General features: G+C 31.6%; 1 protein-coding gene across 1 annotated transcript in view; it reads right to left on the bottom strand.

The window, feature by feature from the left end:
• Adamts6 (ADAM metallopeptidase with thrombospondin type 1 motif 6) overlaps positions 1-21,652 on the bottom strand; it is a 284,670-nt gene that overhangs the window by 106,570 nt on the left and 156,448 nt on the right. The window contains exons 12-13 of the mRNA XM_048806580.1: positions 16,207-16,348; positions 1,727-1,834 (exon numbers count right to left, since the gene is read on the bottom strand). Coding sequence (XP_048662537.1) covers positions 1,727-1,834; positions 16,207-16,348 — 250 coding nt within the window. The remainder of the gene's footprint in view (positions 1-1,726; positions 1,835-16,206; positions 16,349-21,652) is intronic.

Below are 21,652 nucleotides of genomic sequence, written 5' to 3'. Positions count from 1 at the left end.
CTCTCTCTCTCTTTAAAAAAAAAAAAAAAAAAAGATGCTTTGACACACAAACCTACAAGGCCCTCAAGTAGTTTTTTAGGGAGCCCAAGTTGTTCTTTGGAGGTATGTTAGGAGTGACAGGGTAAATTAAATTTCTGCATTCAGCAACAATAAACACGTCACCAGCTATCTCAGGCTTAGTGAACCACTTTATTCCTGTGACAACAAAAAATAACTTTTTCCTATGCAAAATTTCTCACTGGAAGATAAAGTAAAATTAGAGGCAGAGACAGGGTAAATTAAATTTCCCCTCTATTTGATTTTCTAAATTTAAATCCAATACTGTTAGCTTTAATATTAGTTGAGGTAAGTATTCCTCAAAATCATAATTTCTAAGAAATATGCCAACTTTTTCATATATATGCAGATAACTGTAAGGTCTGAGATTTAAGGGCCCTTCCAAATAGCCACTATTTATGGTTTAATTACTGAAGTGATTATATAATATATAGAATGCTTCTAGAAGGGCTTTGAGGTGTTTAAAAGCAAAAATTCTTTATGCTTTGGGTTAAAAATATACATCAAAATTGGAAGCAGATAATGATAGTGATAGTATCATTCTAGGTGAATAGAAACTATAACCCAGGGACTAGTCATTAGAATAATTATCAATGACAGATAAATAGATTCTCAATGTGTGATTGCCCCTTTACAATTGAGTATTTCTTCTAAGTACAAATTGATAGAAATTGCTACTTGTCGTTGACAAGAATTGTTGGTTCCAAAATAAATCTAGACTGTTGTTTTAAGAAAGCAGTTCCTAATATTTTCTATTACTTCAGCGAAAAAAAAAAAAAAGAAGAAGAAATTTTTGGTAGTGTGAGAAGGTCTCTGTATTTTTATTGGCTACTTACAAATTCTGAAAAAAAACCCCATAATCCTTTTTAAATGACCCTATCAATTCATATATTTAGCATAATTTACCAACATTTCCAAACCCAGCAATGGAAAAGCCATCACCATGGCACTAGGTCATGGTCCTGAATGAAGCCATCAACAAGAATTAATACACTGTGACAGCTGCCCAAAAGCTTTCATTCTTTTTATTTAAACATCCCACTGCAAGCTGAAATTCAGTGTAACCTTTGTTGAAAGTAGCCCAGCTAACATGCAAGAATTCAGAACTGAGAACAGATGACAAGTAGTAGTTATTATTGTAAATTCAGTCCATAGCAATAAATTCTAGAATTTACATACATAACTATTTCTAAGCATTTCAGGAGTAGCATACAACTATTCTTGTCTATTTGAACAATTCTTAATGACATTTAAAAAATTAAACTGATGGAACTAAAATTATTTAGCTCTGATTTCTGTGCTCAATAAATTATTTGACTAAGTCCCTTTGCTTATACTGCAATGTAAAAGTGACTTTAATTAGTCTATGAAGTCTATTTTGAGGTCATGTAATTATTTCCTAGGAATTATTTACCAGAAAAAATTATGTAAGATTTTTTTTGACACAAATAAAACTCATACAAACAGGTAAAACTGACACAGAAAATAGTTACGCATTGCAATTCCCAAAGGATACATATTTGCTGATATCAATTAACTACTGAACTAGGAATTTAATATTTTAAAGTGCATTTTAAATTACAAGATTTTCTAATGATTGATTATTATCATCGAAATTTATCAGCTAATAATCTACATATGAAACAGTTAGAAAATCACTTAAGCTTACCCCCTTTTCAATATTCCCCGTTTGACAGAGCGTCCCCTCAGCTGCTGGAATACTGTTGGTGACACAGCGGTTGCTTTTGCTGAGGCACCAGAGCTCTCTACACACTTCCTAGGAAAGAAGGCAAAGCAAGTTGATCAGAAATAGAAATTAAAATTGTGGCCAATTGTTCCATAAAACACACTCACATTCAGTATTATAGAAAAGAGAACCTAGGTCTCATGCTGCTGTCGAAGCATCAGAGATAGGATCTTATGTAAGACGGGTTACCCTTTTCACAGAATCACTTAAACATTTGTCTTTATAATTCTCATTTTAGTGGATAAATTATGTCTTAGCTTTTAACACTGATTAGGATCTTTTCACAACATGCACAACAATTTCATTAATACAGAAGACACATAATAATAAAGAGAGGAAATCCATGTTTATTACATTCATACAAGAACATAAAATAGCACAAACTTACCAATTACTAATAAAGTATTGCAAGGGAAATGACTTCCTAGACTTACTGTAATAGGCAAACAAAGACAACTTTAAAATGACAAAGGGACACACATATATCATGAGATGGATACAAATTTAATATATGTGAAGTAGTATGATGTATGTTGGAATAATTTCTAAAGTTCAGATAAGAGCAATTTAGAAATGTTATTTTCAGTCTGTCAATGTCGTCTACCTCCATGAAAAGAATACCTGGTTTTGAACAAATGCTGCCATTTATAGCATGTTTCAGATGCTACTTGAAGCTGTCAGAATTTTCTATGACGAGAGCATTTGTACCTTGGTGCTTAAGTTTTAGGAACCAATTGGGCCTGCTAAGAAGGTCAATTCCCCCAAAGTCTCATTAAAATCGAACTCGTAATCTTTTTCAGAAAACTCCCTTGAAGTATACAGGTTCCCCCTTGATGCTATCAGATCTAATTTATTATGATTTATCTTCTCATTACCTCAGTATAGATTTACAATACCTGTTCTAACATTATCAATATAAAATACTTCATTTGGGGGCTGGGGTTGTGGCTTAGTAATAGAGTACTTGCTTAGTGCAGATGAGGCACTGGGTTTGATCCTATGTACCACATAAAAATAAATAAATAAAAATAAAGGCATTGTGTCCTCATACATTTAAAAAATACTTAATTTTGCTTGTGCTATGTTGATTTATCAGATTCTAAAATAAGCATATAAACATTATCCCTGAGGAGTTTTAACAGCTCAAACCAGATTGTTTTGGAAGAAAATACTAAAAAAATTCAGTTTCTTTTATATATAATCATCAAGTAGCATCACTGCTGATATAACAAGTTTTTAATTTAAACTAGAACTATGTAGTATAATGTGTGTTTGCAATAAAAATATGATAATCTGGATACAGAGATAAACTAATAAGGAATACGTAATCTTTTTGCTCATTTTTAACTCTTTTTAACTCTCAAAACACAATTTTAAGAACACAGTTTTAAGCTCCTAAATATATTTAGTTAATATTTAAAAAGCAATAGGAGTAATATTTAAGTGGCTTTAAAATACTGCAACATGTAGCAAAAGTTTATCCAAATTCAAAAAACAATGAATTCACAAAAACAGAGAAGCATTAATAGAACAGAATACATATAGAGATCATGAAATTGTTTCATCCATAAATTTGTTTCTAAACAAGACTTCTGATCTCTTATGATCCTTATCTGGCCTAAATCTTACTTTGACAAAGTAAAAGAAATCTAAAGTTTATTTTACACAGAATTAGGCAATGAAAATTCTTTATTGAAAAGGACTATACTCACGGCATCTCTCAAAAAACATACAATTTAGTTTTCAAAAGTATCTTGGAAATCTCTACCCAAAATGGCAAGTGCTTTAGAAATTTTTTTCAAAACCTAAATTTAGAGATTCAGGAAAAAGCCCTCTTAATGCTAAGAGAATGATGCCTTTTGAAGTAGTCCAACAGAAGTTTGTTACCTTTGTGAGTTCCTGAAGGCTGGAATTTTGCTAGAGCATTAACTTCTTATAGATCACTAAATAAAGCATGGCACTGGAAGTCTAACTCAAGATGTTAAACTAGTCACAGAGAAGGAGCTAAAGAGTTTTCAAATAGATCTCTCACAACTGGAATCTCAGCTTCAGTAAGAAAGATTTTGATATTCAATTTAGGAAGATTTCCACGTTTAGAAAAAAGAAAAGCAACAAATGATGCTCTCTTGAACAATAAAAAGCAAGATAAATTCATTCATTTCATTAAGAACAACTTCATCACTTTCAGAATGTCCTTCTTCCTCTAAACTGCTGAATTCTGGAATGTACATGATATATTTACATAGATAGATCAATTTCTTTTCACTTGCATATAAGTTGCTGAATAAGCACCCTGATACAAGTTCCAAGTTCTAATAGTTAAATGCAAGTTGAAATTTTTTGCCTCTTGGAAAATATTTATAAAAACCAAAGTCGCAGGTAGATCAATTTCCCTAAATAAAATGCAGAGGTGAGGCTAGATAGTAGGAAGTAATGATATTTTCATTTTTTTTTTTTTTTTTTACTCACCGCCTTCGGTTTAGCTTTAAAACATAGTTTTCTTTCACATATTTGTGATTCCTGACAGAAAGAGATAAGATTAAGACTAATTTCATGACCTTTATGAACTAAAAAATCATTGTGTGTTAGGGTCCCCTTTATGATTCTAAACTGTATTTTGGGAAGACTCTCTAGGGGAAATTTGGTGCTGTGCTTTGAGTTTAACACATTGTTACAAATTTTCAATTCTATGGGGCATGATGATGGGTTAAGGAAGGACAGAGAAGTTATCATCAGCTCCACTAAGAGTCATTTTTGTTATGTGGCAGTGGAAATTTGAAATGGAATCTAATTTCATGGAGTCAACTTCTAACCACTTAGGAGGGTTGCCTGATAATGCAAAAGTAATAGCAATTTGCCCCTTTCATTTAAGAATATTTATTGAGAATCTACTATGCACCCATCGCTACATTAATGTTATGAAAAAATACTACCACTTAAAATTCATAGGAACCAGAGAGAAAAGTTAGGGAGGGTATAGTCAGATATGTAACCATGGATTGGTTTGCTTTATGATAATTTTTTAATTTCTATGACAAAATTAGAAGAATGATATCAATATAATCCTTATATTTCATGACACTAAATTTTTTATTCTAATGGGCTTTAATGAAGTTTTATTCCTTTTACTCTTTAGATATTACAGTAGATTGTAAGTAAGATTGCTGAGGACAGGGTCTGTTTCCTTAAGACAGCCTTTATAAAATGTTCCTTTTTGGCAAAATTAAAAGTTGGCATCCCCATTTTGGTGTGCCAGTATTTTAAGAGAAATTTTCCTTGTCTATAAAAACCTAAAAGTTGGTGAACCATCCACTTGTACAAGACTTGTTAGCCAATGTTTATTTAGATACATCTGTGTCTACCAATGCTTTTAATAAAAATTGTTTTTTAATGCCTACAATTAATTATCTTCTGAAAACAATTTCTTCTTGACATACATTCTTTATAATATTTTAGCAAGGGATATTTTTTCTTATTTTTCTGAAAGTACATTTATTTATCTTCATTTGGACAATATTTTAATTGAATATCCAATACCTCAGCCTTTAAAAGTATTAAGTCCATTGTCATCTGACCTCCACAGGGGCCAGACCTGTTAGTCTACCAGCTGTCTTTTGTAGGAGTCTTTCCAGGTGCTTTCAAGAATTCCTTTTGTGCTGTTTTGCCACATATCTAAGTATTTTGTTTTAATCTACTTGGACTCATGCTATGAAGATTTGTATTTTCCTTTGACTCTGATTTTTTAAAATGTGTCTCTTTCCTAGATTTTCCATTCTTTGTTTGTTTTTGTTTTTATTTTGAAGCTCCTATTCAGCTAATTTTGGACCTTTTTTACCTTCTCATTTTAGCCACCTTGGCTCTTATTCTCTTTTTCAAAATTTTTTTTTAAATCTTGGGCATTAATTGTCAATTTCATGGTAGATTGTTTCCTCATTTATTATTTTTTATTCCAGCTTATCTTCAGTGAAAAAAATTTTATTATTACTTCAGCATCTTCTGTAGAAGTATAGTCACATACATTTGCTTATATCATATATCCCAAGGTTTTCATGTTGACTTATTTGGTCAGCACTATGTTGTCTGTACAGAGTCTTTTCTTTTGTTCTTATGTGAGGCACAATCCTAGGGCTCCATTTCTTATGGGAGTCATTTTTCCCCATTAATGTATCTGCACAGTTCAATCAACTTTTAAAAAATAACACAAAAGTGATGTCTTTTCACAGTGTCTGCACCTGTCCTCATGTCTCTGACAGAGAGCTGGGCATTTTAGAAATGACACCATTAAGCCATCTACTTTGTTCAATAAAGAAAGGAGAAAACAAACAAAAAAAATTTTAGATTATCTTCTGAGTCTATATATTGCTATGGTCTTTCTCTTAAGTTGTGAGAATGCTTGTTTGATAATTTCAAATCATTAATGTACTAGAAAATAACCACATACAAAAAAAGTGAGACTTATGTATCTTGGCTTCATTTTGTCAATTTGTCAATTGTTCATGCGTTTCTTCTCATGCTGTGGTTAAATGGACTGAATTTAAATATGTTTGTTAGTGTTATTTTATCTAGCATATTTGTTTTTGTGCCTGAAGGAATGATTGGGTTTACTATTTGTCATGTTTTTGAAACTGGAACTCTTTCCTCAGACTTTAAGAAAGTCAATTTTATACATGATTGTAAAAACGTACACATCAGCCTAGAAGTCAGGGGAGCAGATTTCAGTTCAATACTCAGAATAATCTTCCAAAAGTCAGAGATGAACAATGATGAACTAATGCGGAATCCTTATGGATGGAGATTTTCTAGCACTTCATGACCACCTGGCAGGGATTTTGTAGGCAGGAAGAAAATAAAGGAAGTAATACTTTTTCAGGGTATGCTATTAACTACTATACAAGATATATTCATATTTTTGTCTCATTTAATCATCACCGCCCCCATGTTATGGTTTCCAACAGAAGATGACTCCTCCATTCAAGAGGTTCACTTTACAAAACTTGGAAATTATGAGAAACTAACATAGTTTCAGGAAAAATTAACAATTTGCTTCAATTTCAACTAAAACTAGATTTGACCCAGCTTTGATATGAGCTCGGGTAAGATTCTCCTCACAACTAAGCTCCTTTCCCATGCCTTTTATACATATTAGATTGAATAAAATTACCGGTCAAAACTGATTAATAAAGCTTTACTTGTATTCTAATATAATATAAAATAATCACTAAATATTTATAATATCTCCTGTCCTTTTCCTTTATTTTAAAGGATTATAGCTTCAAATTATGATGATTACGTATAATTCATCACTTATTTGCATATTACATGAGGTTAGGCATCAACTTTAACATTATATTTGAACTTTTGAATGTAATATCATCACTTGTCTTTGGATTTTAAAAAGGTACTGTTAACATAATCCACAAAAATATTCTGTGGCTAACCAAGAAACAAAAAATTTAACATATTTTCTACCTATTCAACATTTTAATAACAACTCCCAGAGTTTCTAGTCTGATTTTTTAGGTGAATGACAATATTTGCAAACATCGACAATAATTAAAATACCAATATAAATAATAATAAGTTTAGAGAATGGAGTTTATAATGATGATCTAATATAAAATAATGTATCTGGTATACAGAAATAACTCCTCTGAACTAGGGCCACTTTGATCAATATTGAATGATTGATTATTTTACAAAGACCATTTCAGTACAATCAAAGAAATTAGGATTGATTTTTCCAATGTCTCCATACATTTCAAGTAATTATATGTGTTAAAACAAACTCTAAAAAACGAGACAAGAACCCCTATGATTTACCTAGGGAAAATTAAAATTAGCAGTTTACACAAGAGGGGAGAAACATCATAAAAGAATAAAAATCGTTTTACAACGATTATATCATTAAGTAAAGCAACATGTAAAGAGAAAATAGTATATTTATTGCAAGATGGCTTTTGTCTATGTTTTTGTCTTTAATTTTAAACAACTGTAAAATCTGTAAAAGAAAAATGTATAAACCTTTTGTCCTTGGGAAACTCAATCCCTATGCCATCTTGGATCCTTGACTGTGAGTATAAAACTTTCTCTTTGTCTTCATTACCCTATCAGGAACATCTCTAACAGCTGTTTGCAATAAAGGATCCTAATGGTCAAGGGGTAGAACAGAGTCCTAAAGAGGTTACAAAGGACCATCAGTGATTAGAAAGGTTACTTATCATTGATCACACAAAGGAAAACTAAAAAAGAACACATGGTGACCCTATGGGCTGGTTCCAGGTGCTTAGCTGCCATCTAAAGAAAGAGGGTAATTGTACCCTTATTTCTGCCTTAAATATTATGTAGATGATTTAAATGTAAGAGATTCGAAAAAGGAAAATTACCAACCCAAAACAAAACAAAACAAAACACCAAAACACTTAATTTAAAAATTCTGATTAAATAAATACATCACAAATTTGAAAGAATTAAAAAGATTATTAAATGGTTAAAAAAAGAAATAAAACCTTTAAGAAGCAAACCCAGGATAAAAACTACTGATCTTTAAGCATATAAGTGATTCTAGAACTATTACTTTGGTTCGGAATTTAGGAAAAATGAAATGCAACCAGTTCTTGTCATATACATGCCTAATAAACATATATGTTTCAATTTCAAAAGAATATTGTGGTTCTGTATCTTCTGTTCCCTAAGTCCAAATCAAACCACACTGCATACCTTAAAATCCTCAAGAAAAGTGATTCTACAATCTAAGTTCAACACTCCAATATTTAGTAACTTGAAATTCTTTCTAATAACTAATCTACAATCATCTAGTTGTAAAAATTAAAGATTATTTAGGGGTTTTAAATGCTCTTTGTAGGGAAGAAGGATAACATGTTACCAGCATTCAAACTATAACAAGTATTTCAAAACCTGAAAATGGGTTTGAGGCTAGCATTTAATTTTGTGTGTATATGTTTGTTTTTACAGACTATTCAAACTTGCCTTCCTCAAACTTCCCTTTATATACTATTTAGTATTTCACTAATGGCATCCTCCAAATTATCTGTATCTCTTTAAAAAATTGTGTAGGTAGCCAACAATATCCTAACAAGATTAATGAAGCCAACATACAATTATATGAATAATTCCTAATGATAAAGCAATGATGACTTAAAATTTAGTCAACTGGTGGTGATAGAATAATAAAAGTGAATAATCATGGAAACATAAAAACGAGAGTCTGAAAGGCAAAATGTATCAGTCTTTATGAAGTACTGTCCAGAGGAAGGAAACCCCAAACAGAGAACTCACTACCCTGAGCTACAATTAGGTGGACATGGCCTGGTGGCAACATCATTATAGTTATTAATGTGATAAAATAATCCATACTATCCTATATTTTAATTTTATGATTATCTGATAATTGTTTTATAAGAAATTGGTCTACTTGATAGATTTCTATAGGTGAAAAAAATGTGCAGATTTCAGTAGATTTGACTAAATACAAACTAGATAGCTATATTTATTACAATAAATAAATCCAAATATATTTCTTTGATCTTTCATTTCCAAGATTAGGTTCTAAAAAAAAATCTCTCATCACTTAAAGTATGGAACAAATATGGTACCAAATCCTTTGGAGATTATTAAAGAAAAAAATACTTGCCACAAATATATTTCTCCTTGAAAGATTCAAAATTAATCAGAAGTCTTAAAGTTTCCAAAGTTATATCGTACTTTCCCTTTATATGTTCTTTTATGTTTCTAATACACTGGGATTTTGCAATTCCAAAGTCAAAATTATGGAGCCCACAAAGCTTTACACACAAACTCCAATTCACCTCATCTCAGAGTTATGAAGCAGAACACTCTAGCTTAAAAAGAAGGAATTTGTATTTACCTAGAAACATAAGGGCATTGCTACACAGGGTATTATCTGTAGCAGAGCTACTGTAGTTCTCTGTATAGGGTGTGTTGGGATGGAGAGAAAATAAAGGGAGGAGACTGAGGATGTAGCTCAGTGATAGGACACTTGCCAGCATGCACAAGGCCTAGGTTCAATTCCCAGCCCTGTGGGGGAGGGGAGGAAGGGAGGAGGATATTGATAATTTTACAAAAGCTTTTAATTTTCTAATGTTTTTCCAAATTACAGCATTATATTTGTTTCTAAAATAAAACGTATCCTAATAATCCTATAATTTTCTGCATATCAATAATCTTTTCTGTTCTATTTCATTAAAAACACTCCAATAGTTTCTCATTCCTCCTTCAGATAAAAAGCTAGAATTCAAAAACATACATAGAGATAGATATAGATATATAAAATATACGTGTGTGTGTGTGTGTGTGTGTGTGTGTATGTATGTGTGTTAGGCAAGCACTCTACCACCCAGGTACAGCTCTGCCCTAAATCAAGAATTCTTCACATGGCCTATAAGGGGCAATCAGATTTGGCTCCTACTTCTTTACTCATTTATGGGGTGTTTGATTAAGAGCATTAACCTTTTAGCCTTCTCTGAGCTTTTCAAACACAGCCTCAGGCTCTTCACAAAGATCTTCTCTCCACTGTCTCTTAGTCAGATAACTCTTCTCACTCATCTATTCAACAAACATTTACTGAGCTCCTGTATAAGCCAGGCATTGAGCTACTCTCTATACAAATAGCATGAACAAGTCAGGTGGAATCCCTTTCCTCAAGGAAACTGTATCTTCATTGCAATTATCAGTTCACTCATTCAAATATTTACTGAGCCCCTATCATGAACCAGGAAACTGTTCTGGTGCTGGCGAATTCATCAGTAAATGTAACAAACTTTTCTCTGCTCTCAAAGAAAATAGATTGTAGTTGGGAAAATATATGTTAGAAAGAGATAAATGTTGATATAAAAACTAAAGCAAGGAAAATCATAGGGGTTGTGTATGTATGTGTACAAATTTAACTGTTTTAGGTTAGGATGTCAGGGAAGGCTTCATCTAGAACATCACATTTAAGTAATTAACAATAAATATCCAGCACTGCAAAAAAGACAAACAAATAATCAAATAAGCAAAATGAATACAGATTTTAATAAGTGCTACATACAAAATAAATAGTATAATATAAAAGAGTAACTGGGAGAAGCTTTTTATACAGAATGATAAGAAAGAATATATAGCAGCACAATTCACAATAGCTAAGCTATGGAGCCAACCTAGGTGTCCTTCAACACATGAATGGATAAAGAAAGTATGGTATATATACACAATGGAATATTACTCAGACATAAAGAAAAATGACTTTATGACATTTGCCAGTAAATGGATGGATCTGTAACCTATCATGCTAAGTGAAATAAGCCTATCCCCCCCAAATCAACGGTTGAATGTTTTTGCTGATATGTGGAAGCTAAACCACAATGTGGGAGGGGGGGAGAGGAGAGAAGTTGAATAGATTAGACAAAAGGGAATTATGGGAAGGAAGGGGGGATAGGGACAGTAAAGACAGTAGAATAAATCTAACATAATTTTCCTATGTACATGTATGTAAATACCTACACAAATTCCATCATCATGTACACCCACAAAAATGGGGTCCTAATTAAAATAACATATTCCATGCTTGTATAATATAACAAAATGGATTCTACTGTCATGTTTAACTAAAAAGAACCAATAAAAAAGAAAGAAGGCCTGTCTGAAGAGAAACTGCATTTGAAGTTGAAAGTGTAGGATGATACTGGAATATCTTAACATGCTCCCATAAGTACAGAAGACTCAGATCCTCCTAAAGCAGTACCAGTTATAAAAGAATGGTATCATGGATGACAGAGATGTACAGAGGAAACAGAAACACTGTATGCAGCCATGTGGAGAAAAAGAAAAGGCACTTTGCATGCTCGTCATACCTTCTTGCTATACGAAGTTTACAAGAACACCTAGGCTGCTACTCACTTGAAAAAGTGAAGAAAACTGAATAAAGTCTACTAATGGCCAACCTGAGGTCAAAAGTAATAGTGAATAGTGTGAACAGATTTTTTTTTAAAGAGAGAGAGAGAAAAAGAAAGAGAGAGAGAGAGAGAATTGTTTAATATTTATGTTTTAGTTTTCGGTGGACACAACATCTTTATTTTATTTTTATGTGGTGCTGAGGATCAAACCCAGAGCCCCGCTACTGCTTGAGCCACATCCCCAGCTCCAGATTTTTTTTTTTTACTTAAAATATTCTGTTAGAAAGGAGTCTGTTCCACTGTGAAAGCATATATTAGATAACGTATTCCCATTTATGATTCAGAATATATGGTCAATTGATAAAACACAATTCAGTTCTACATTAAAGTAAGTTATAATATTGTACAACACACTATGCATTGTGGGCTAACTCAAGTCCCTGTAAACAATGATAAACCTCACATATAATAAAAATTCCCATAAATTAAACAAAGCTATAAAGTCCATAAAATTTATCTGTTTCCAACCCATATATAGATGAACAATCATCTCTTGCTGCTTAATAGTAAATTATGTACTCAGTATTCTTAGCTTATACTAAATCATTAAGTGTATTTGAAAACAATGTTTTGGAAATGATTTAAAGTGACAGAATAAAGAAATAAAGAGCTAAGTCTGGGACAGCTCTGAAAGAATCTGTACTTTTTGGAAAGCAATCAAAAGATCACCCAAAGTCCCTATTTTTTATAGGCTAATGATTGAATTTCTAAGTTTAAACTCTTTGTTATAACTGCAACATGCTTTTTTCTGGTAATTCAGTTTTTATAATCATTTTCTAATAAAAAGAGGAAACTAACAGAAAGTAGAAGAGAAATGAGATGACAGATTCTATAATAGAGTTTTATAGGAAAGAGCTGGTTGTTCCTAATAGGCCAAAAAAAAATCATTTCCTGCACATATCAATACTGCTGTTTTATTTGCAGCATATTTTCTTCCAGGAAGCATCCAAGGCCCCTTAGAAACCTGCTAACATAGCCAGGAGATATTTCTGGATAATTTAGTAGGTCGCTGAGCTTTGCATGCTGCTTGTCTGTACTTGCATCTTGCCTTGAAGAAGTCCTAACTTCATTGGCTTTTTAGGTGGGGGGCCTATCAGGGATTGAACTCAGGTGCACTTGACCACTGAGCCACATCCCCAGCCCTATTTTGTATTATATTTAAAGACAGGGTCTCACTGAGTTGCTTAGTGCCTCGCTTTTGCTGAGGCTGGCTTTCAACTCTCCATCCTCCTGTCTCAGCTTCTCTAACTGCTGGGATTACAGATTTGTGCCACTGCACCTGGCTAGTCCTAATTTTTTTTTTTTTTTTGATGGTTCTTGGGATAGAACCTAGGGCCTTGTGCATGAGAGGCAAGCACTGTACCTACTGAGCTATATCTCAGCCCTAGCCCTAACTTTTTATGTAAGAAAAAAGAAAATAAATTCTCTCAAATACAAGACTTAGAGTTTCAGACACCTGAGAATTTATGATCCTAAAGAATAAGTTAAGAGAAGGTGTCCTGATCTCTTCTCTCCCAAAAGTGACTGGGACAAGATGAGGAGCATGAGAAGACTTTTAGTAAAAGACAAAAATTAAACAAGTGTCTTCCGAAACAAAATACATCTGTAACCTTTTCTTTTTATCAGAAATATTAAACCTAGTAGTAAAAGAACTGCCAGATTTAGACCATTTTTTAAAAATCTTGGATTCAGTAATTAACGTGGATTAGTTTCCCCATCTACAAAATATTATCAGATAATAATGATTTCTACCAATGAAGTCTGAAGTAGCTCAGAAAAAGGAACTATGTGATTATAAGAAACTACATATCATTTCTAGATTACTAAACATACAACTATATTACTCTGTATATTGTACTGTACTGTTTTGTTCTTTGTGTTTATAGTCATTACAATTTCATCATTATTCTATGGAATTTAAGAGCACTTGGGGAAAAAAAAAAGATGATATGCAAGGATAACCATGGAAAATATTTCCCCAAGTAAAGTAAAATAGAAAAAAATTCATGTAAACTTGTAAGTATAACTAATATGTGTAAAAATGTATCCAACCCACTAAGAATTCACCAAACTCCAGATAAGAATTTTCATAACTACAGATGTAATCAACAGCTAGCCAGCAATGACTTCCTGATGACCAAAATGGAAGAGATAAGAAGTTGGGCACTGCTGCAGTTATGGACCATTTTATAATTGTTTAAAATCTTCCTTTACATCATTAGAGGTCTGCTTTTTGAAAGAGAATGAATTCATGATTCTTCCACTCCCTCTTGAAAAGGCTACAGTGTCCATCCAGGTCTACAGCAATTATGTTTAGTATTTATCTCAACATGCTACACTCAGAGTTATTGAAATCAAGTCAGCTTTATTGTTCCCTTCAGCTATTATCTGAAGCATGATTTTCCTATTTGACTGGACTCCAATTTTCAAAGCTACTATTATTTTTAAAGCAATATTTAGTATTTAGAATTATTTAAAACCTTAGGGATTCACTAGATAAAACCCTGTGTGAGTTTGTATGCTATCAAATGTGTAAAACCAATTATTTTAGGTACAAGTTCAAGAGGTATAAGTGATTGTAAAGAATCTATTATTACTCCAGAAACCACACTGGTAATATACAGCACTTTTTTAAAAAATGGCAAAAGTATTTTCCTATTTGAAACTAGGGAAATCCTCATTTTGATGCAAATCAAAGTGAAAAGGGTCATAATAAAATACAATAAATTGTATAGGTTTTTAAGATGCTAATGTCTTTCACCAAATTTTCCAATTTTATTATATCTATTACAGAAGTCTTTATAAACACACAAAAATCTGAAAGTTCAATAAAAGGAAAACACAATTTTATTAGTACTATTTATCTCATTTTAAATCAGACTGAAATGAATGAGATAAACCAAACAATTTTTAAGTGAGGAAACCAAACAATTTTTAAATTTTTTTATTGGGGGGGGTGCGGCTGTTGGCAGTACCAGAGATAGAACCTAGGGCCTCACTCATGCTATGCAAGCACTCTACCACTGAGCTTTACCCTCAGCCCCTCAAGTCAATTTATAGATTAATTTATTTAAGAAAGAAAAATTACATACACAGATGTTGTACATTTCCTAATGTGGAAAGTTATAGGTAGAGTTAAAACCTAAATTCCAATTGAAAAATTAAAATGTAGATTAACTATTTTACTTGCTAACAAAGAAGTGAGAGTCAAAGAGACAGGAAAGATCAGAATTTTACCCAAGTTTCTACACAAGCAGATAGATAATCTTTAAAAATCTAGAGCACAGCCTGGTATGGTGGCACACACGGGTAATATTAGTCACTCAAAAGGCTGAGGCAGGAGGATCACAAGTTCAAGGCCAACCTGGCAACCTGACTCAAAATAAAAAAACAAAAAAGATGAAGATGTGGGTCAGCGGTAAAGTGCTTGCCTAAAATGCAAGGGGCCCTGGGTTCAATCACCAGCACTGAAAACAAAACAAAACAAAAAAAACCTAGAACACAAAGGTGCTGCCAAAATCTAGAGTAATCACTTTCCTTTGTACTATTATTCCTTTATACAATTATTCCCAGAGGAATAATTGATACAGTACAATAGCTATATTATTTTTCATTTAGTATTACCTGCTTTAAAACTTAATTCCTTTTGTAGTTATTATTTTTAAGAGGAATCAAAAAGAGGCATAGAAATAAGAACGACATTTTTTAACTTATTTTTTATTATGAATATTTTCTGGCAAAAAAAAATTTGACATTTTAAAGTCCTTTTTTTTTCTTTCGCTCTCTCTCTCTTTTTTTAATTCAACATGCTTGTATTATGTTCTTCCTATGAACATGTCCTTATATTCATCACTGCAGCCTTTCTCTATGAAATCTAAAAAGATGTTTAAATATATTTTGTAATATAGACAGTGTGACTTTGAAGAATAAATTATGATGCCTACATTTTTTTCCACAGCAATTTTCCTTGTTTCACTATTTGCGCTCATGTCATCTTGTTTTTGTTCGGTTGTTGTGTTGGAATGTGGGCAGTGGATGAAGCAACTTGAAATGACTCAGTACTAGTAAGTATGAATTAAAGTAAAGGCACACAGCCAATGAAAAAATGCCCTTTAGCCCAATCATAACAGTACCAGAAAAAGGGAGTAGGGAGGGCTTTTAAAAATCATAGCATTTCAAAAGACAAAGTTAGCAATGTAAATTTAAAGAACAAGTACATTAGAGGTTATTAAAAATTCTACCTACATCCCTCATATGAAATTTAGAAACAGATGTCATACAAATGATATCAGAAAAAGTACAGTGTCAAGAGCCATATTTAAATTAATAATGCTACTGAAGGCAAACTATGTTCATCATAATGCTATCCAAACATCTGTGTCATAAAAGAACATATATAAATGACTAAACATAAGGATTAAGACCTCTTACCCCGTATTTACATTGGCGGGAAGTTGCTCCATACTGGAAACGACATTGCTCATCAGCATCGTACACCTGACCTGGGGCCACAGCTGGATAAAGAAAGTCACGCTTGGGAGGCTCATTATCAAGGCAAGTACCACGGCCTGAACTGTTCAACATAAAGGATCAAAGGAAATTAGGTACTCTGTGGACTATTTCAGTCACAATTATGAAACCATGTGTTGAGCTCTTTGTTTTAATAATTTGAGGCATGAAAAGCATCACTCTACCAATAAATAATCACATGGTAAAATAGAATTGCTTTACTAAAACTTAAGTAAGAGCTCCAAATAGTTTTTTTTTTTTTCCCAGCCCTAAAACACAATAAAAGCATCTTAGACAACAATCTGAAAATGTCATTTTGGACGAAAAACATTGATTTAAACTAATTTCAGAAAGAATTAAAACAGAATTTCATATTGCTCTAAGATTCTTGTTTGTTTTCATTGAAAATATAGCCACATCTGGTAGTAGAATTAAAAACATGAAATGTGGAAAATTAAAAATATTGTAGTTGTAATTTTGAAAGACCTAATTTATATACTTTCACCTTGGGAAGACAATGGATGCTTTGGTTAGATATGTCCATAGGTTCTTGAAATATTTCCCTAATAGATGGGCTGAATGACAGATGAAGCTAATATTCATAGTATATTAGAAATGTTTAGTCTTTCAAATTTCATATTTCATCTAGGGTCATCAGAATTGGAAAAGAGAATGTTCTCCTCTATATATAATTTCTGCTTTATGAAGTATGCCTGCACTCAAACACAATATTTTAATTCAGTGGAACAAATAACATAAAGATTGCCAAAAACCAGACAGAATACCTTAAAAAGCTTTAGACTTTGCTAAATGTAATTGTTCATTTTTATTTAGTCAGTGTGCATAAAATAGGACAGATGCTTTTTTACTTTCATTTCACATGTGAGTAAGTTAGAATTTTTAAAGAATTCCTATGCCAACATTTAAAAATTTTTTCCAACATTCTTGTCCATTGTGCCAGCACTTGTGTTTTTTTTTCCGATTTTTTTCCATCCACTTTGCCAAAGGAAAATAACTTCACAAGTAGGAGTTCCTCAACTGTTATTTAGGACAGTACAAATTTTCATTTACAGATAGGTAAGAAAGAACTGGAGTTCACTATTAGTCTCATATTCACTTAAAAGTTTCTCACATTCTCAAATGTTACTTGTTTATATAAAAATGTATATTTTCACAGCAGTAAATTAATACCTTTTAAAAATTAAACTATTCCTAGGTGATACAGATTCAAGTAAGAGCTCCAAATAGTGAGAATACTATCTTCTTTACATCCCTTTCTTTTCAATTATACCTCCTTTGATAATTCTTTTAATAAATAAATATATCCAGATGGAATATTAAATATGTTACTAATATACTATTGGCTGTTACAATCATTTCAGTAGTCTCTGTTTAATATTTCTAAGAGAACCTTTTTTTTTTCACCCAGCTATCCAGTTTTCATGACAGAGCACTTGTTATTTCCTTTTTATTGTACCTTTACAAACAGACATGTACCTCAGTAAGACAAACTATTTATAGTTTATAGGTATTTTTTAAAATAGCCAGAGCTTTTTATAAATTGTGTATAAATTTTAGATAGATGTAATTCTACTAGTAAATTTGAAATTACATATCAGGGTTAATGGCAAAGAGGTAATATTTGAATACTATAATGGAAAAAGATGATTTTGATAATATGGAACATTTGTAGGATGACTAAATTAGTAGTTTAATTTCCAAATTTTACTTCCAAAATGCCCATTTCATTCCCATTTATAATAAAATTATAAACATCTTTATGAAAAGAACAAAATGAATGAAAAATAGAATAAACCAAATACTACTAAAAATCAACAGAAAAATTAAAAATTGTGTACTTAAGGACTTATGTACAGGATCCTATAGAAAACATATATTTACTATTAGCAGGAATAAATGTAGGATATAGTCACCTAAATGGCACCAGCTAAGAATATATTTGAAACATTTATACATAATTAATTTTAGGGATACCAAAAATTAGACTTAAATACTTAAAGAAGAACTATGTGGACCCTAAAGAAGAATTTAAAAATAGATACACTGAAGAAAAAAATTCTTTCCTGATGGCAAAATTGGTTTAGCTCAGGAAGAATCAAGACTAATCATTTTATTTAATGTTCTTGTTTCAAGGTATTGATTGTCTTCTAATCATGGTTCACATTCTTAATTAAAAAAAAGATAAAAAACAAATCAGATGACCATTGTCAAGGGCCTTCAGACAGATAAGAATGATATGCACTGTGAGCACCTGGAGTCAAACTTTTCTGAGAAAGAATATCCCAAAAATGTATCTTTGTTTCACTTTTTCTGAAGTACCTAGTGCTTTTGTTTTAATGTTGTCTGGTTAAATATCTAGACAAGTCTTGTTCTCCTTTTCCAGTATATTTTTACAGAAGAATAAAACACCATGTAAAATAAAATATAGAAGAAAACTATATGTATCTTTTAAAAATGAACTATATTTAGGAATATCATATCAATCAAGGTCTTTTGAAATGTTTGTTTACATTTTGTACAAATTAGCAAGGTTTGCTAAGTCAAGTGTCTTCTAATCAAATAAATGTGGGGATATCTGCACAGCTGATTCCAATTGTTTTTACATTCCTATACATGCACGTGTAGTACATTTTCTTCCTAGTAATCATATCTGGTAATATAGTAAACCTTGATTAATATATCTGAGGAATGGGATATTTTTCATATCTTAATTCTTAACTGAGGGTTAATCAACAAAAATGCTTTTTTGCATAAAATTATCAAATTTGCTATTTTCCTGCTCCTTTTAAGTTAGTGAATTCTACAGATAACAATTACTATTTATCAACTTTTAGAAAATAAAAATTCTGGATATTATCATGCCTTCAATTTATCAATTATCATGAAATGTTACATATATAGATACAAAAGGTAGAGAACATGGATCTGAGAGATGTGGATTTAAGCCAGGAAATGCTTTTCCTCATTTTTTTCTTAAGAAAACTTCCAAGGCTCAACTCCAATAATTTTCCCCTTACAGGTAATAATTTTTTATAATAATTTCCTTGTTTTTCTTAATAATTTCATTTCTCAATTATTCACCTGCCTGTTTTGGACCTCTATACAAAAGGAGTTATACCATAGATTTTCTTTAGTAACTTTGTTTTTTTGCTCAATATTGTGGATATAAAGTATATGATATATGTAACTGTAGTCTATTCATTTTTATTGTTCTTTAATATTTCACTTAAGACTATGCCACCATTATTTCTCCATTTTTCTATTAGTAAATTTTGAGATATTTATAATTTCTGGCAATTGCACATAATGCTGATATGATTATTTTTTATAAATGTCTCCTGGTGCAAATGTGTGAATGCTTTTTATTTCATAAAATTATTACTTAGGAGTTTTTAATCTTATATTCTGTAATTTTCTCATTTTTTCCCCAAAATAGAAGTTTTGGGAAATTTTTATTTAATCTAGAGTTACAACTGATTGAGATATAACCATACAATTCTTACTATATTGAGTCTATTGTTATTTATGCTATCAAAATAATAGTACTAGTAATATTACATACAAATTTTCTCAAAATAGCACTTTAAAATAAGTGGTTTGTGACTTGACATCATAAATGCAAATTCTCCACATAAGGCTCACATATTATAAATTAAATGTCAAGTACTATTAGTCTTCATCTATGAAATGTTATAAGTTACTATTGTTATTATAGATATACTTGTTCAGTAAAAAGTGAATACATAAAAAGTATGCTAGGGAAATATGTCATTATTTCCCTAGTTAACATCATATCAACAAAGAAATTTAATCCTAATTAATATCTATAGAAATATGGAAATTATTTAATTTTTACTCTAAGTTTGATAATGCTTCTAAGACAAGGCAAAAATATGTATTAGTTAAAGAATGTGCTTCTTCCTTGATTATGAAATTCACTGTAATTCAAAGTATATTTACATTTATAGAAATCCTTACAGTATCATATTTTTTTGTATTCTAATTTAGAGATCTTTTAATTACATAGTCCAAAAATTAGCCTTGAAAATAGGATTTTGAGCCAGAGTTCAGTCTTCAACTAAAATTTACAGATCCCCAGGTAAAATATGTCCCCCGGCTTTGTTTCCAGAAAACATGATGACATACTCCTAATTGGGATTTTAGATTTATTTTGACCAAAGTGATTATATAAAGTATAGATCTTTGCTCTAAAATATGATCAATTTGCAAAAGGAATCTGTCTATATAATTCTGTACATATCTTAACAGTCCCTTAACAACAACAACAAAAATTTAACATTTTATTCCACCTCCTTTCTTTTTTCTCAACCGTTATGCTAATACACTTAAATTAAGCAAAACTCAATTAGGTTGATATCAGCTATAGCAAGTTAGGTCTGGTTTTTAGGGGTTTTGTTTTTTAACTTTTTCAGTACTGGGGATTGAACCGAGAGTGCTCTCCCTCTGAGCTACATTCCCAGCCATTTCATAAAATTTTATTTTGAGACAGGATCTCTCTAAATTGTAGAGGCTGGCCTCAAACATAATTCTCCTGCCTCAGCTTCCTGAGTTGCTGGGATTACAGACATGCACCACTGCACCAGACTAAGCCAAGTGTCTTTGCCTACTATGTGCTCATAAACTGCTTTATCAATCTTCATGAAACAACTGTTTTAACTAAGTGTAACAAATGTGATAATATATTTCAGTAAATGTAAATCTAAATGTATTATCTAAAGTCAAATATTTTTACTGTCACCCTCCATATGACTGGGATATCTGAATATAATTGAACTTGAGGCTGTCAAGATACAAATACTATACTGCCCTTTTACTCTATCTTCCCCTCCATATGTAATCATGACTTATCAAAGATATATGGTTAGAGCAAGGTTCCCAAAACATGTCAGATAAACAGAGGAGGAGAAACCTGTTTTGCTGCTTTTTAGATACTACAGTTTTTATAAAGGTCCTACCTATAAATATTGTTTTCCATCTCATACATTGATATTGACCTTCAAAAGTAGTTGCTAAAGAGGAAAAAAGTGCTTTGGCCATCTTGCTCACTTTATAGCACTTCTCTTGTAGCTCTATTCTCACCTTTCTTCCTAATTCACTTTCAACCAGTGCATCTGAAGGCATTCAGCCTCCATCCTTTCTGTGAAAATGGCTACTCTGTATTTAACTGGGAACTGCAGGAAATGTTGGTATGGATCTTTGATAGTTCAAATAATTTAACAGACTTTAATTTTAAAAGTGCAAGAGTTGATTTACAGAGCCCCCATAATTTTTAAATACAATATGAAGTTAATCTGTACTATTGCTAAGTGGTGGAGAATGTATGAAA

Source organism: Marmota marmota, unplaced genomic scaffold, assembly GCF_001458135.2.
Source record: "Marmota marmota marmota unplaced genomic scaffold, marMar, whole genome shotgun sequence".
Classification (NCBI taxonomy): domain Eukaryota; kingdom Metazoa; phylum Chordata; class Mammalia; order Rodentia; family Sciuridae; genus Marmota; species Marmota marmota.
This window is presented reverse-complemented; position numbering and strand designations above follow the sequence as displayed.